Raw genomic sequence first — 18,610 nt, 5'->3', positions numbered from 1 at the left:
TGTGTCATTGTTCAATGGGTAGACCAAAACATTCAAGTACATTCTGTGCATGTATGTATGTGTGTGTGTGTGTGTGTGTGTGTGTGTGTGTATTATTTATTTTCTTTTGGAAAATTCATGGCTGACTTATTTTCTTCTCCTGGGACAAGAGTGACAGTAAATACGATTTGGATATTTGTATGTGGGATTTCTATTTTTCAGCTGACTGTTTGCAGTTTACATCATACAATATTCGCCACACTTAAGATGTTGCATGATGCACTGTAGCATTTCTTGTAATTCCAGACGCTTGCAAAAAAATACTAAGCTACAATAATAACACAGCAAAATAGCAATAGTATATCCTCTGACTGTAGCTTCTGACACAACAAACAGGCTTAGAGTGTAATAGATTTGGGGTCATTTCTATCATGTTAGAATATGTTGGGCAGAAGTCAACATGACCCTGTGTAAATACGAATATGGAGAGAGAAATGTGTGCGTTCTCAGAGCCAAGCCAATAGCCATATGTTCCCTAGGATAATCTGGCAGCTTGATTTAAAACGGCTCACTGTTTTCGTCTGTCTCTCATACACTGGCCTTCAGGCATGCCACCGTCGACAAAGCGGTTTATTTTAAAACTTGTCTGTTTGAATGTTATGACTTCAGAAAGAGAGAAGACAGCATTGACAAGAGAAAAATATATTTAAAATAAAACACACACACATTTACACACTAACAGCCTCTGCCTTTGGTGGCGATGAAATAAAAATGACCGTGCCATTTCCTCGTCGTTACTCTTAAGTATCCCTTAATGTGACCTGACATCAGAGGGAGAATGTTTGATCCCTTTAAAATCATAATAAAAGTAACAATGTATCTGATATTTTCCCTTCACTACACAGATTAATGGCGATTCCTTTATGGTCATTTTTCCCACATTTATTTGACTTTTTAAGCAACAATAACCTTTTGAAATAAGGGAATAACAACCCTACCATAAATCAAATATTGGAAATACATACTCTTTCTCATTTTCATCTATCCTTTTTATGATTTTAAATCTTCAGCTTTAACATGATATTTCTATTGGTTAAGTGGTATACTTTGAGTCTACTGAATGTCAATAACTAATGGAACGCTATCACTTTTTAGATTTCATCCTGATTCTGCAACATAATTATTGTAAGGTATAATTGCATGACTGCTTTTTCTGCTTGATGCGGGGCTGTTTGGGCAGTTAGACAGGATGATATCAGAAACAGTCTATTCTCAGACACATCTCTCGTGTTACCAAAGAATAAAAAAAAGAAAAGCCAATATTTTAACCACAGTAAGATATAAAGTTTCCAGAGACAAGCAGGACGATCTCTGTATTTATTTTATCTATAATCTAAGACATGTTATTAAACATGGCAGACCTTCACCCTTACAGAGCTGGGGGTTCAAATCCTATCCCCCCGGTTCTGTAAAAGTAGAATGTGCCTGTCTCTCCCCACGTTCATTTTGGTTTCTTCCGACATTCCAAAAACATGTAGGTAGGTGACTTGCTCATGGTGTGCGATTGGGCGCGTGAGTATGTACATTGAAATGGACTGGCCTGCTGTCCAATGGATCGTTCCAGGCTCTTTGTGAGCATGCACAAGATAAGTATTTGGATAGATCTCTGGTTATATATTTTACAGAAGAAATGTACTTATTACAGTCAAGAAAGTTCAGTATTCATTATAAACATTATAAAACAAAAAAATCTTACATTGGCTTTGAGTAATTAGTACATGATCATAGTAGCTATTAAGTTATATACAAATAAGATCCGGCAGTGAGTGACACTGACAAGAAGTGTTCTGTACCTCATTTTTGAAAATGTGGGTTCTTTTGTACAAATGGCAGCCTGCTATTGCATTTTGGTCATAGATACATTATATAAACCCTCTCTGTTACCCACTCACATTAATTTATACTGACAATGCAGAACACAATGAGCGTCCTGTAAGGTTAAATTCAGAGTGGACATTTTTACAGGAAGCAGAAAGGTTTTTTTTTCTTTTTCTTTCTTTTCAAATGCAGTTATGGTCTGTTGTGAGGCCCTTAGCTGGATGACCTTGTGTTTTTTTTTCCCCTCAGTTAACATGGCAACTGTGGTCAAGAGTAACGCATTTAACAAGCGATTGTCAAAGGATGTGAGGCTGGGCTATGTGTAGCTGATAAAACAAAGAAAAGGGGGGGGGGCTGTTATTTTCAAACCCCTTCTTACTCTTCGATATTGGTTACATAAGAAAATAAATGTATTATACTTGAATGAGTCATTGACGTGTTGTTAAGAAGATGAATAATGTGACATTTAGCATAGACTGACATAAAATGACATAAAACAGGGCTTTACGACGTCTGTGGAAGAATGTTAATGCATTCTTAATGAAACAACGATTCTTTTTCTTTTTTGAAAGTCGTTACTTTGTTGTACTCATTGATTGACACCGTCAACTTGAATTCCACTTCTGAGACTCTCTTTTTTATTTTGTAAGATTTTTAAAAAGTTATATCTTTAACTTCTAAAACACAATCAATCAACAACACAGTATGCTGAATTTCATTATGTTCCTTGTTCCTTATACATGTTCAGTGCATGTTAATACATGTAGACAGAATAAAAATATTATTGCAGTACAAATATATTGTACATATGGATAAAACTTTTAAGCAGGCAGTTTTTTATTAATGTGCAGGGATGTCCTTTTGGTTAACTATCTTTCTCGTGTTTTTTTTGTTCATTTTCTATTTAAAAAACCATGGGGGGTTGAGTTGTGTGGTATTATGCATTGGTTCTGCGTGCAATCTTTAAAAAGACTTCAGTCTTTATTCAGGAAAGTTTGTTTGAGCCTGCAGCTGATTCCGGTCTTTTGTCATTGGCTATGGCCTCCACAGGCTGATTTGTGGAGCATCGGTTGGCTGCCTTAAAATCACATCACCCCTTTTGCCTGTTGCCATGGTGCTACTGAAGCAGTAGCTGCTGCAGTGTTGGTGAATTTTAATGTTTGTCTTTTAAATCCAGGTGATTGTCTTTATCGGGAGAAACATAACAGCAGTGTATAGTGTGAAACAACGAACCAAACTTGTTAACACTGTACGAGTTTCAGCTTTGGAAACTCAGTTTAAGCATCCGTTAATTGTATATTATTTGGTAATGTGTTGAAGTGTCAAAGATAATATATAGGTTATTAAAAAATAAATCATGAAATCCTTCTGCATGAAGGGTTCATGCTAAGCTGCCACAGTTTAAAATAAACATTTATGGCTAAAATGATAAAAACATTAATAGATGTGGATAAAGAGGCTCAATGAGCATCATAATAGTGGAATAATGACTGTGATTGTTTATTTACTTATTTATGTGTGCTCAGAGATGGATAACAAAAGATACAAAACATATAAAGTAGGATACTGTAAATACCCACATATTTATACATATATATGTTATACAAATAATGTCTTCATGCAATAGGATTAGAAGTGTAAACTAGTAATGTTACTTCTAATGTTCAGTGAAGTTGAAAGTAGTTTGGGTGGTTTATTGTGTAGTATCCATATTGGTTATTGTACAGCATATTTCTAATAACAAGACTATGTAAAAGTCTCAAATATAAAAGTTTTAGAACTTTTGTTGTAAAAGGTCAAATTCAGATTTGAAATGTGATCATGCATAAAGATACATGGATGATCAGACTTAGAATATGGAAAGTCCCTAAGTTCTGTGGATGCTTTCTGATTATCATCTGATGCCAGGAGGTTATTACTCATCATTACATGCACCGATCTTCAGTTGTTCAAAGGATGCTTTGATTTCACCATGAGCTAGGGTTTTTAAATGGGATTTTGTTTTACATCAAAATTTCATCATTAACAACAAAGTCAATAACTGACATAATATTTCATTTGAATCAGAAGATCTATCTGAAGGGCAGTCTTCTGTGCTTATCTAATTAATAATTAACCATTTAATTGTTGTATGTTTTTCCAAGAGAAAAATGCAATATTTTAATTATACTACAGCCTTGGTAAATACTTTTTTTTTTTGATCCAGAGATGTCTCATGGGTGTTGATTATTATCGTGTTACCACACAGCTAGTTCTGGCAGCCTAACAACAGTTCTGTATTAATGCGCACTAATTCACTCAACATTCCAAATACATTTACAGTGTGTGAGTTCCTAAGTAAATCAGCAGTTATTCTCATCAGCATAATTTTCCTTGGTTTTCAAAACACAAACCTGTCTATTCACAGTCCTATTATTAGTATTTGTTCGTTAGTCGTGGTGGCAGGATAAACAACATCAAGGTGAGCGCTTTACGGAAATAATCAACTCAAACTTGGTTATTGGGCTGCATTAAACAAAGTTATCATTGCAGTTATTCCCTTACATAATATCACATCCTCTTTATTGATCTGATTGTCCATCCATCCATCCATCCATCCATCTTCTTTAACCACTCGTCCTATCAGGTTTGGGGGGGGGGCTGTACCCTATCCCGGCGGCTCTGGGCGCAAACAGAGAAAAACGCAGGATGGGGGGCAGGATATAGTAACACACCATTCATGCACCATCACACCGACAAGTAATTTGTTAACTCCAAATAACCTCAGCATGTTTTTGGACTGTGGGAGGTAACCAGGGGACCTGGAGGAAACCCCATGACTATATGAGGAGGATATGCAAACTCCACAGACATGGAGCCACGGCAGAGACCCCAGGCAACATGCTACCCACCGTGCTACTGGGCCGGATTATAAGTTATTGAAAATTTTATATAAATATCAGGCAGATAATTTACAAGCATGTAATATTTTTTTTGTCATCAGAGAAGGGAAAATGTCAGGGAAGTCAGACTCCTTTCATGAACTCTGAAGAACATTTGCTATTGTAATCATTGTGATGTATAGATAAAAACGTGCTTCCCTCCGTCTCGTTCTGCATTTCCGCAGTGGCCTTGGGCTGAATTATAAACTTTATAAGTTAGAGAATCTAAGCACTTCTTCTATGGGTCATGTTTCAGTGAGTGCAGCAACAAGTGTTTAATAGGATTAAAGTATAGTAATTATTAAAATACAGAATTCGCTTTCACTAACCAATGCGTACATTCTGTTTTTTGGCACATGCCTCACCATGTCAGTCTCTCAACACTTCATTGCCGTATGTTTTTTTCTATAACAAGCTGTTGTTCACCTTTCAGTTTAATATCTGTGCAAAGTACTTTTAAAAGGTATTGCTGTGACTCAGGTTATGTATGAAGTATCCCTTAGCAATAGTATTACTTTATTAATAACTAATACTGAATAATGTTGCACAGAATATGTTGTGGGATGTTGAAGTATTATCTATAGACAGTATTGTATATTTTTTTCTGTTGCTGTACTGTTATAGCTGTAACCTTTAACTTTTATAACTGAAGGTCAGAGTTATCACAGTTGTCACAAGGGCCCAGGTTAATTTAGGTTTGCTCGTTACAGCAAAAAGGTCAGCATCTGAAAACCTTCGCAGGCCGTAGTGTCACGAGAGGGACAGACGAAGTTAGAGATGTTGGAGGAGATCAGTTGACTGCTTAAGGAAATCCTCTGTGGAACACGGCAGGGATCTCCTCTGTATTTCCTTAAATTGGGGCCCTTTGTCAGCTCAAGCAGCCGTATTCCACTGGGGTAGCATTGATGTGAACTGACCCAGTAGTGGTACATCTCCAGATGCCGGGTTTGGAAAATAGTCTCAGCCACATCAGTAACATGCCACCATTTGTCAGCTTCTCCTTACGGTAATTGCAACAGATGTAGGTAGGTCATACATTTCAAGGGTTGTGCTGCCCAAAAAAAACAATTAAGTAAGCAAATAAATAAATGTACTTACAAGCATCTAATGTTTGTAGTCCTGTGCTCCTGAAGCCCAGACCTCAAAAGTTAGGACATTTACCATTTGCGTTTCTAAGTAATTTCCTTTATTATAATTTTATTTAATCGACAGTTTTCGATCAAACTATTATTTGAAATGTTTTTGTTGTGGGTATTGATTTTAGTAAACTTATGCAGAAAGACTTTATGACTAGAGATATTTTAACATTTTTTATATATTTGGGTAGAGTTGAATGCATACCAAATGTATAGCGGCTAAATGGTTTACCTCAATAAATTTCATTTTAAGCTACATAGTTCGGGGGGTGGCATAGTGATGTAGTGGTTAGCATTGTTACCTCATACCTCTGGGGCCAGGGTTCAAGTCTCTGCCTGGGTTACATGAGTGTTGAGTTTGCATGTTCTCCCCATGTTGTTATGGGGTCTCTTCCAGTACTCCAGGTACTCTAGTTCCCCCCCCTCAATCCAAAGACATGCTGAGGCTAATTGAAGATACTAAATTGCCCATAGGTGTGAACAGTGTGTGAGTGTTCCCTGCCTCATACCCATAGCTTCCAGGATAAGCTCCGGACCCCCAACAACCCCAAAGGATAAGTGTTTGGAAGATGGATGGATGGATGGATTACATAGTTTGGTTATTATATTGTAGCAACCTAGTAAATGTGGAAAAAATGCACCAAGTTTAATATTCTCAAAAAACAGAATTAAATTCCATAGATAAAAATCATATATGAATGTAGATTCAATGAACCAGACTAAAATCTGGAAAGCATTCAGACATAACGATCTTATTTACTGACCTCAATATAATGCATTTCAAAGCAAGTATATCCCCAGTTCATTAAAAAAAAAGATACTACTTTAAAATCCTTTTGTAAAGACACAGATATTTAGATGTTTGTGTTTTAGAAATTCATTCTTTGTTTTATCAAGCCAATTTGGCAATTTGGGGCTTGGTAATCTCAGAGCTTTGGCAGGCTGTGGACAATGTGTATGTAGCCCAAAGGCTGTAAAGCACAATTACAATGATGAACAAATGAGAAATGGACAGATATTTGTTTGTACAATATGTTGTCAATTATATTTAGGAAAAAAATAGAAATTCCAAGATTTAACTAGGTTATGTTTATTTTTTATGCATTATACTAATTCTCGTAACCAGCATCTGCCACACACACACATGCACACACAGTCGGGTAAACATATCTTTATGGGGACCGCTCATTCATTTCTATGGGAAAAATGCTAACGCTAACTATGACAACTTTAAGCCCTGCACAGCCCTAATCATAACTATAGATAACCAAGCAAAATACAAGAGTTTTTCCCCATCACATTGTGGGGACATTGTGTCCCCATAAGGTAAGATATACCCGCTCACACACACACACACACACACACACACATACACACACACACACACACAGAGACATACACACGTTTGTATTCATATCTCTGTGGGGACTATCCATTCGTTTCTATGGGCAAAACCCTAATCACAGCTATGACAACCTTAACCATTACCCAGCCCTAACCATAACCATAAGTAGCCAAACAAAATACAAGACACTTCACTCGACGGGGTACAATTGCATTGCAATAACTCAATTACTGCTGAAGTACAAATCATGAACAAATCATGAACAGATATATCCACTATGTGAGCTAAAATATGCATCAAGATTCATTAATGATGAACAAACATGACATCAGTACTTCACTTGTGGTATTCATTACTTGTTCCTTCAGTAGTTTCATTAACAGATATAGTTACAAGTACAGTAATTGCTTGGAATAAAAGTTGCATCATGACTCATTAATGATGAACGGATATGAGATCAGTATTTAACTTGTGTTATTCATGACTTGTTCCTTCTGTAGTTCACAAAGGTTTACAGAATGAACAGACATAGTAAATATAGTTACTACTTAAGCTAAAAGATATATCACTATTCATTAATGATGAATTAACATGAGAACAGTAGGTACTGTAGCTAAGACTTTGTGGTTAATTAATATCTAGGTAATAGCACACTACCATATTATTTGTGCCCCGTCAAGTAAAGTGTTACCAATACAAGACTTTTGACTAGTTTTGATTTCTGATTGCCGTCATATTTTAAAAATTTAGTTTTCCCTTTTGGGGACCGAAAAAAAAATGAAAACAAAGTAAAAAAGTTACGGGTTTAAATCACATTCTGGGGATATTTGGTCTAGATAATGTAATAAATACAAGCCCTCCCCCCCCCCCCCCCCCCCCCCCCCCCACACACACAAACACACAAACACAATGAGTAAGCAGGCACTTGGAGAAGAAAATTGCAGAAGCTGTGAACTTTTTAATCCATTTATTCTGTGTTTTAATCCATCTTGTATTTGTACAAACTACATGGAGCTCACAGGGAACACTTATATTGCAGTATATGCTGTGCTCCTTTATAAAGTTGTAGATCTTGAAGAAATTACCCTAGATATTGAAAAGTATACAGCAGTATTGAGTGTTTATTTTAGAATAATTCATGTCAGTATTTTGATGCCCAATAATCCCAAAATGTTGAGCTTGACATTAATCACCCAGTCTGTACTGCACATTTGTAACTTATCCCTGGCATTACACATACTAGTATGGATTTTAGACCTGTCATGAATTTTAACCGTTTGATAAAGTACTTTTACTACATCTTCAAAGTGGAAAATAATGTTTCGGTTACCACAGTTACTGCTTCAATGTCCAGTTTAATTCAGACCAAAAAAGCAAAACTGCGCCAAATTTATGAGTTTTCTATTTTCTACTCAGTCTGAATTGACATAGATCCGGGACCAGGTGCCCTAGAAAGTGTCACATTTTGCCTGGTGTAACCCTACTTCACATCTTAGACAGCTTTATTGAACTAATTATTTGAGTTGTAATTCACCTCACCTGGTGTTTTTATGTGTGAATGAGACGATAATTAAAGTAAAGTGTGAAAAGCTTGTGGTTTTTGAAGACTGAAGCTTGTTATTGTTTAAGGCATTAAACAAAGACTAAGTGACATCCTCATAATTTCAAGGAAGATTGTCCAAAAAAAGAACCGAACTTATTAATATTCTTCTCCGTCTTTCTGTACTAAAACAGCGTTAAGGTCTGTCTGCTCATGTTTTGATGTTTCTGTGATATTTTAGGACATCAGCAAAATTTCCAGACAAACAGCAGGTAAAATGTCAGCTCTGTGATTAATTGTAACACAGCAGCTGGTGAATAACTTTGCCTGAGCTGAAACAACTTGGCTCTTATTATGATGGATGTTTGTTAAATTAGCCATGTTACAATTTCTTTGCCATAATGAGTGACAGCAACATGCACGTAAACAATGATAACTGTAAAATACTAGAGCTGATTGTCAACCTTTTTTGATATATTGGATAATATTTTTAGTTCTAGCTTGTCTGAATGAAATACAGCTTTGCAGCTTTCACATTATATTCCACCAAAATACAAATAACAACTTCTGTTGAAAAAACAAACAAACAAACAAAACACAAAATCAAAATTTCAAACATTGTTCCTGCATAATTATATGATTCAAAGGTTTCAGATTTGAATTACACTGCTAGATCGTACACATTTCCTTTGAGTATTCTGGGCTCCTCTTGCAATCCTTCTAAATGGCCTTATTAAATGCAGGGGGTGGCATGGTGGTGCAGTGGTTAGTACTGTTGCCTCACACCTCTGGGTCTTGGGTTCAAGCCAGTCCCATGAATATGGAATTTGCATGTTCTCGTTGTGGGGTTTCCTCTGGGTGCTACTAGCTGTTAAAAGTATCAAATGCTTTATAATCATCAACTTCTTGTCTGATGTTCTTATACTCCAAAGCCTATGCACATGACATCACAACAGGCGGAACTCACTGTGCTCACACCCACTGAATGGCAGTGTTAGTGTTCAGCTTGATCACCAGAGAAAAGCACATCTAACATTTAGTTGATTGTACAAACAGATTTAACATGAAATAGGAGCTATGCCTTTAGAGACAGCCAAAAACTAAATGGGTATCAGACCCTATCCATCAAATAGGTCTGGATTGGCGCCGATACCGATCCGAATATCGTATTGGTGCATCTCTAATCACAAGAGTGTGTGTTAGGTAACATTGTGGAGACTTTTATTTCACTCTCCAAAATGTGCTAAAAAATTTTTTGATGTTGTGGGGCACCATTAATTCAGTCCCCACAAGGCGAAACTCAGTTTTATCAAAATTTGTCACTTCAATCAAAAACCTAAAAATGTCAAAAGTCTTGTATTTTGTTTGGTTACTTATGGTTAAACATAGGGCTGGGTAGGGCTTAAGGTTGTCATTGTTGAGATTTCCCATAGAAATGAATGGATGGTCCACACAAAGATATGAATACAAACGCGTGTTAGCATGTGTGTGTGTGTGTGTGTGTGTGTAATACAGTGGACTGGTACCCACTACAAGGCGGCCCCTACCTGGTGCTCAGGGGTGGAATAACTTATTTGGGGGCCCTTCACTGACATCAACATGGACACTCAGGTGTTGCTGAATTAATTAACAACGGACCCTGATGTTTGCTGGGGCCCCAGGTTATAACCTACAGTACGCATTAGCTGGTCCTTGCTGACACCATCTGCTGAGTGGGATACCTACAGGTGTATGTGTTTGTATTTATATACATACTGTACATAGTTACATGCATGTATAAGGGAAGTTTAAATATTATGTGTTTATATGCATTGAGAATTGCTTGTGTTTATCCCAGCATTAAATTTCGTAGCCTTGGTTTGATAACGAATGAAAAACTTTTATTTTACTCTCAGGCCATTTTAAAATATTGGTGATGCCAGTATTTCCTGCCTGTTATTTACTGAGATAAATATCTTTTTCAGCATTACTTGTGCATTCCATCCTTCATTAAAACGCATGTCTGCCATTGGTCACTGTAGCAACTTGTATAATGAGTCGCATGTGCTATTGTATAATTTGACATGATTCCTTTTGATTCACTTTGTTTTCAGGAAACTGAGATTTTGGATATCACCTATATCAAAGATGCAAGAAGTGGGAAATGCACAAAACCTCCAAAGGTAAGTACAACTCTTGTTGAATTTTTTTTAGCCCTATATTTTAAACTTTTCTTTTGTTTTAAACTTGTTTTCCTTTTAAAATCGCCACTAGGCAATAATGTAATATGTAAAGTATAAGAATGAGGCCAATAATAAACTGAGACTTGAGAAAAAGGGTACGTCTGCACTAGTGCGTTAAAAAAAAAAATTACGGGAGTTTTCCGAAAGAAAAGATCTGTGTCCACACTATACCGTTATCACTACTGTTGAAAAAAACTTCTGTGTTCACACTGCTCTGTGTAATAGGCAAATGATTTAGCTAGCAACTACAAAAATAATTAGCTTTAGCATTTGTGTAATTGTGTATATTGTATATAAGTGTGGTTATTAATGTATGAATTTATGACATTTTTTATTTGCACATTTAACCAAAGCTTTTTATAATATATTTTTTAGAACTTTGTATTTTGTTTGTTGTAGCTGGAGCACAATGTGTCATTTGCATTTTTGAGCGTCCACGCTAATGCGTTTACAGAAATATTAGTTGTCAGCGCTGAAATTTTTCTCTGCTTCGGAAAATAAGGTCCGTGGTGGTACGGATGGAAGGCTACAGTAAATCGGAAGAATATTTTTGCTTTACTAAACAAAAATGTAAGACATATAATTAGTATAGACAAGGGGAACGGTTGAGAAATATTCTAAAATGTTGAGATCTTGAAGCCAAGAGAAACAGAACATTTGCAAGACTTCAAAGTCTATTTTAAAAAATATAACCAAGCTTTTTATGGGAATGCGAGTTGTAGAAGTAAGCCTTGTTTTATGTTATAGTGATTTTCTTTGTGTCTTGGAGAAATTAGAAGGAAAATGGACATCTCAATATTTTTTCCAGTCCCGTGGGTAGATTTAACACTTAACCTTTCATCATGCTACAGTACATGGTTTTACTTATCACTGTGAACGTAAATGCATTATAGTATGCTGGTTTCAGCTAAGCTGCAGGACATATCTGTAAACCCACTTCTGTTTGAACACCCACACCCTCTCTCCGTGTATAAAATTTTTGGTCATTTTCACATATAAACGTATAATAGCATTTCAATTTTTTTATGCCAGTCTCTTGAACTTCTGTGACAATTATTGACATCGGACTCCGTGTCAACAATAGAGCTTTGCTAAATAGCTGATGATAAACAGTGGATGGAATAGATGTGAATAATTGTGTGCCTCTTCAAGTGAGAACATTCAGTTCAGCATTCGTTTGGCTGATCTGCTGTGCTTTTGCCATTAGATTATTGTGTTTTTTTGTCATCATACTAGCTCACTTGACACTTTCCAATATAAATGCCATTTTACCGTAATATAGTCAACCTGCGTGGGACTGTTCACCATTGCGGGGTGTCTGTTGTTATTGCGGCCGGTTGCTGGTGATACGTGGCGTACCATGCTGTGCCCCCCCCCTTTCTGGTAAACTAAACGGTGTGGCTCGACGCCAGCAACAACCGTGTGAGGAGGCAGGTATGTGGGGGCACCTGAGAGCCAGCTAGAGAGAAACGCCTTTCTGAACGCAGAAAGAGAATGGCGCCAGAACCCAGAAATAAAATTATATGACAGAAATAGGAAAGACACCGGAAAGTACCCTTACAGACACCTTCAAATCCCTGAAGTTCTCGAGTTTCACGGAACCTCTAAGACAGCAATGAGGCAGGTCCCGAAAAGTACCTTTAGAGACACTTTCAAATCCCTGAAGTTCTCTAGTTTCATAGAACCTTTAAGACATAAAAGGGGAAAAGACCGTAAAATACCCTTACAGACACCTTCAAATCCCTGAAGTTCTGTAGATTCAAAGAACATCAGAAGTGACAGATCTTCTCTTAGGAGTTTTATATAAACATCATTTGCGTTTTGAAATGTATTAAACATACTTCAAGTCACTGATTATGCAAATCCACAATTTTTGTACACATTAACAAATCCACGTTCTTTTATATCCATTGCATGTACTTTGTCTATTGGCTTTTATTGCCGAAATACCTTATTCTGTTCATGCCAGCTGCACCATTTAGTACTGGCTGCTCTCCTTTATCATTGTAACTTAATCGTTTTTGTCAGTTAACTGTGTATTAGGAAGGAAAAATCTTCTACTGCTTCACAGAAAAATCCATGATTGGTATCCTAGCAACAGCTTTCAAACACCCTGGACTGTTCAAGTCACCGCGGCTCTTGGTCAGAAAGAGACAGGTGTGGAAGTTTGTGTTTTCCGGTCTTCCTGCTTTCATCCTCCTGCGGCTTTCAATTTAATTGAACCTTGGCTAAATATATCCCTGCTCGTGACTGTAGCATGCAATTTACTCTACTGCTGCTTGATTTCCAGTAAGCGTATAAAATCTTAGGGACATTCTGAAGATCTGGGAAGAAGAAGAATGTCAGACTGTAGCACCTAGGTTTGATGAAATTCTGTTTTCAGCTCAGTTTCAATTTTCATGTATTTTATTAGTGTGTGTCTCTCTGTACATGATCCGGATAATAAGCTCAGCATATTTTGAACGCCACCAATAAGGAATGGTCCCTTGTCTTGCCACTTTAACAGATGAGCATAAAGAGAAGATATAACGACATACATCCATTCTGATCAATATAATTTATGGTGGTGGGACATGGAAATTCCTGAGACTTTCAAATACAGCCATTGTTAGTTAGCCTGGGAATACATTACTGTATCTGCAATTGGATAAGCTCCAAATGCATGTCAGATGATCATATTATTATTATTATTATTATTATTATAATTATATATTTATCCCATGTACCCCGGCCGTGTGCCCTATTCTGCCTCTGATAGGTTCCAGGCCTCCATTCAACCCCTACAAGGGCAAACCAACTGCATGGTGGGAAAATGTGTTGATTTACATCATAAGAAAATTGCTTTGAATTGGTTAGTATATTTTCAACAAACATTTAACGTTTGCTTATATAATTCCATCCCCAGCCATCTTCTCAAAGGAAATTGCGTGACAGGGAGTGAATATCACTGGCAGATCAGGACTAAGGTTTGAGGAGAGAGTTAAACTCCCAGCTGAAGATCAAAATGAAGCACCCTCATCCATTAGACTGCCATATCATAAATAATACTGATGTGTCTTAGTTTAAAGAAATGGACAAGGATTTAATGTTTGAGAATGATGCCGTTTGAGTGCTTGCCAGTAATGGTCATTGTCGCACATTACGAGATGAAGCTCAGCTGAAAGCAAGACCATATTTGCCTCGTGCTGCCAAGTTCGACATACATTCTCAGTTTTTTTTTCCAAATAGATATTTGATTTCAAGAATGGAATTAAAAAAAAAACAAAACTGTCAGCTCGTTATTTGTGAAATGCATTTTTTTGGACGCCCCCCTATTGTGTTTATTCTGAGTGCAGATTGGTTTCCAAATATGCCAGATGTTTGTTGTTGAGAAAAATAAACACTTTAACCCTTGTTTAGTCCTTTATCTTTTGCTAATATGTCATGCATTTTTGGTTATACTTATGGTAGCAGTATGGCTGCCTAGGTCAACCTGCTTTCAGAATATTAAGATAAAAAAGTAAAAAAAAAAAAAGATTATGCAAAACATGCTTTAAAAATTGAATTCCCACTCAGTAAAAGGCTTTATCAAAACAACAACATAATCCACAAATACATATTGCCTACTGCAAAATCCAAAAATTAAACATATGGCAAAAAACATTAAACACGACGGAAATATTGACATTTACTTTAATTCACAAACAACTTTCCCTAGATCGTTTTCTCCAAACGTTCACAGCCGACTACGTGGTTGAATTTAATTATCCGTTAACTTGGCATAATCAATCTCCTCACACTAGAGACCTTGGTTTACAAATTCCCTTCAGCCTCTGGGTCTTTGCTTTGGAGGGAAATAAGTGCACTTGAAATTCAGTCAAGAAACCTTGCTGTCTGCTCCATGTTAAAATCGACATCATATTTCTTTCTGTCAAAAGTCAAATTAAACACCTGTATCTTGACTTTTAGAAGGCCTGCAGGGTTTGGCTCCTAATATATTTGGTAGTGCCCGAAAAGTAATACAAATCTATGTTTGTTTGTTGTCTGTAATAATACATTGCTATCTTTTATCATTATTTATAGAATACATGTGATTGCACATAGACCATATAAGAACAGACATAAAGAATAAGGTTGTCATCTTCGTGTTCCCAGAACAAAAATAAATGGGTGAATAAGGGATAGTATCCAACCACAGTACACTCTGGAAATGAAAGCAGAAAAAGCAGAAAATGGCTAAAAATACAGAATGTAACTTCAGTTTTGTCATGGAAATGTAGCTTGCATGAAATGAATTTATAGATAAGATTCTTGAGTGGTCTTCCAGTGGGAATAGCTAGGGGGCGCCTCCTCCCGTTGTCAAGATCACAAGCTGGGGGTGACTGGGGAGTGGGGGCTGGGAGCAATGGTGTGCAATGGGGGGAATGTAGGTGTGAGCGTTTGTAAACATTTTCCAGTATGGGGATTGATTCTGAGACGTGTCACTTACACCTCTTTGCAGAAACTCTCTTGAACTCGGGTCATACACAGCAACCGAATCATGCATGTAGATGACTAACGATATTCATGCAGAATTTTGGCTTTACCCTCAGTGTCTCTGAGTCATGCTGTCCAGCTTCCGGGATTCAGCCTGTGTGAATTTGGATGGATTTTGCCAGCACTCTGTGTGAGTGGCTGTTTTTTTCACTTTCCCTCACATGTCAGGACTATTACTATCACCCTTCTGCCCGAGATTAACGGAGGATGTGGGTATATTAAAAGGGAGGCTCGTATTTTATTAGACTTGATGGACTAATCTGAATGAGCCATTTGCATCGTGGACCAAATTTCTTTTAGCTGATATACATTTCATCACTCTACTGAGAGTTCCATAGTCATCAGTATTCTGACGCCAAATCCGATTCGGAATAGAAGGAAGTTTCATGTCCTCCCAAATTCCGTTGATTGAAAATTGTACACAAAGTACATCTGTTTGAGAATAAATGCAATGTCCATGATTTGAAAATAGCATTTTTTATTTTCATCTCTCTATATATAAATCTTTATTTTTTTGTGAAATATATGTATGTATTATATCTTTTGCACCACCATGTTGATATAGATTTCAGGGGAAAATAAAATAAAATAATATATAATATATATACAGTATATTTTGGGGGGGGGGGGGGTTCCTACCAGCAAGAAGTAGCTCAGATCATACAGTGCTGAAAGTCAATGTTCCTCTGCAAATAACTATTCAGCCGGGATGTGGGTTTCATGTTCCACTCAGGAAATGGAGCATCCCACATCAGCTCCTCCAGCTTTTCAGCTTTTCAGCTTCCGCCAAGTCCGGGGGGGCGTGTGCGCCCCACTGACCCATTAATACTACTTCCAGCAATCTGCTGCTCCCTGGAGCTTAGCCATCCAAGAACAAACAGGGCCAAATTCTGCTTTGCTTCAACCTCTCGGCAAAAAAAATATACATATATAATGTTAGAAAAATGTAGAAATAGTCCATGATTTTTATGGGTATTACCCTCCATGTCGCGGACTAAACAGAGCTTCAAGGAATATAATCATGTTATTGCACAGTGTCAGCTTGGACAAACCAGATCCTGTGATGACATCAGACCTATGGATGGTTCCAAGTCCTGTTTTCCTTTCCCACAATCCCTTTCTCTGTTTTGGACAGATGAAGAGCTTTAGGCATTGGTGCTTTTTTTGCACATTGAGAATATTTATCAATAAATATTTTAAGAGCAGATGAGTTGACACACATTCTGTTTGTGAGGTGTAATCATTTGGAAGTTTAAAATGAGATACCTCCATAGAATCTAGTTTTTAATAAGCTAGAACCTAATTATTATCAGCTTCGTTTTCCTTTCGCGCATTATTCTTCCCTTAGAGTGCACTAAATTTCTCACTAAATTCGGCCATGCCGTGAGCGAATTGTCACTTTGGCTGAAATCCAAGGGGCGCGGTTGTTGTGCTCAAATCTGACCTTTTGTCAATGTTGTTTCTTTTTGATATGCAAGGTGATTTCGATAAGTCAGCCAACTCGCCCACTTTAACAGGGGAAATGACAGCGGAAGATTAATTTACACAAACCCACGGTAGCCTTGCTTGGCGGATGGTCTGTCTGGCACTACAACGTCTATTTAATAATTCGGTTTCAGTCACCGGTCCTTACGTGTAATTTTGGAAAATATTACTAAGTACATCTTCAAACACTTGAATCATCAGGTGGGAATGTACAAACAATCTATTCTTAGCATGTGCTGAATGGGGTGGATGCAGTGTCTCTGTGTGGGAAGGCTCTACATCAGGGCCACGGTTTTAAGGTCCTGACGACGTCGACTGTGGGGCCCAGCTGCCCATTTATGGCTGTAATGAACTTTTAGTGGACCTTGAATTAATGGACCACACTGAATCAGCTTCAATCATTATCTGAGCCCCTGCCAAAATGATTGTTTTCCTTTATAATTGTGCTTTTATGTTTCATGTGAAATTATGTGTTTTGGTATTATGGCAAAAAAACATTTTTTGTTTATACAGACATGCAAACACATATACCACACTCATAACGACATCACATGCAACAGTGACATTTATTTTTATTTATTTGCTTGCTAATTTGTACCTTCAATCTTTAATCCATGAAAATTTTAGTGCGTTGTTTTTTGAAAATACAAACAGCAATTATTTTTCAAAAAAATCCATCTTCTGTCCACTTATCCAGCACAGGGTTGGGTGTTTATGAAGAAGAACAGGTAGCCTAATAAGCCACACTGGAGAAATAAATGTAAAAATATTCTGAATTATTCATTTTGCTGTTTGTTTTCATTAGATTTCTTGGGGTATAAAACAGCTGTATCACCACAACTGGGGTAACATTTTCAGAGACAATCCAGAGAGTTGATATTCTCTCCTCGACAAATTAAATCATAATTATGATGGCCAATGGCATCATAGTCAGTGCATTAGAGCATTGTAATGCGTGCACATGCACACATAATTTAAAATCCAATTTGCTTTTTCATTTCTCTATTTATTAAGCGTAATCACCCCGAGAATCACAGCAGAGATGAAAGCCAGCCATTGTTTTAGTCATGTGTTGCAGTACATTTTCGCATTAAAAGAATACATTACTTACAATACATTTCACCATGATAAAGTCCCAGATGCAAGGTTCTTTCGATTTTTTTGTATGTTTTTATTGTTTTAGTGTTATTTCACTTTGGAAACCCTTTTTAAATACCATTCATGAATGTAGTGATTCTTCAGTCATACCATACCATACCAGTTGCCTGCCTTTTCGCCGTATGAAACTACCCTCTACCGAGCTGCATAAATGCTCTAAATACTAAAACAATACTAAAACAATACTTTAGCATCACCTTGCAATGAAGCGGCACACAAGTTTCATTCGAGATTTATGAAAGGGGGGCTAAGCCTTTAGGGGGGGTCTGATTTTAATTAAAATGGATGGAAATGCAATATGTATACTACTGGGGGGGGGGGGTGTTAAAGAACATTTTAGGTGGGATAAAGCATTGAAACAGCCTTAGCAACGACCCAGACTGGTATCTGATCTATGTTTCTGTGATCCAGGATGTGTCACTATGACCCTG

At 37.1% G+C, this 18,610-nt stretch overlaps 1 protein-coding gene across 6 annotated transcripts in view; it reads left to right on the top strand.

Annotated features, from left to right (window-relative positions):
- The window catches only part of plcb1 (phospholipase C beta 1), a 65,987-nt gene that overhangs the window by 5,555 nt on the left and 41,822 nt on the right, over positions 1-18,610 (top strand). For all 6 annotated transcript variants that reach the window (XR_002841461.2, XR_002841463.2, XR_002841462.2 and 3 more), the window contains exon 3: positions 10,893-10,961. Coding sequence is in view for 3 of the 6 variants with exons in the window: in XM_023839103.2 (XP_023694871.2) it covers positions 10,893-10,961 (69 nt within the window). In the remaining 3 variants the exon portion in view is untranslated. The remainder of the gene's footprint in view (positions 1-10,892; positions 10,962-18,610) is intronic.

This window comes from Paramormyrops kingsleyae, chromosome 14 (assembly GCF_048594095.1).
Source record: "Paramormyrops kingsleyae isolate MSU_618 chromosome 14, PKINGS_0.4, whole genome shotgun sequence".
NCBI classification, from domain to species: Eukaryota; Metazoa; Chordata; class Actinopteri; order Osteoglossiformes; family Mormyridae; genus Paramormyrops; species Paramormyrops kingsleyae.
This window is presented reverse-complemented; position numbering and strand designations above follow the sequence as displayed.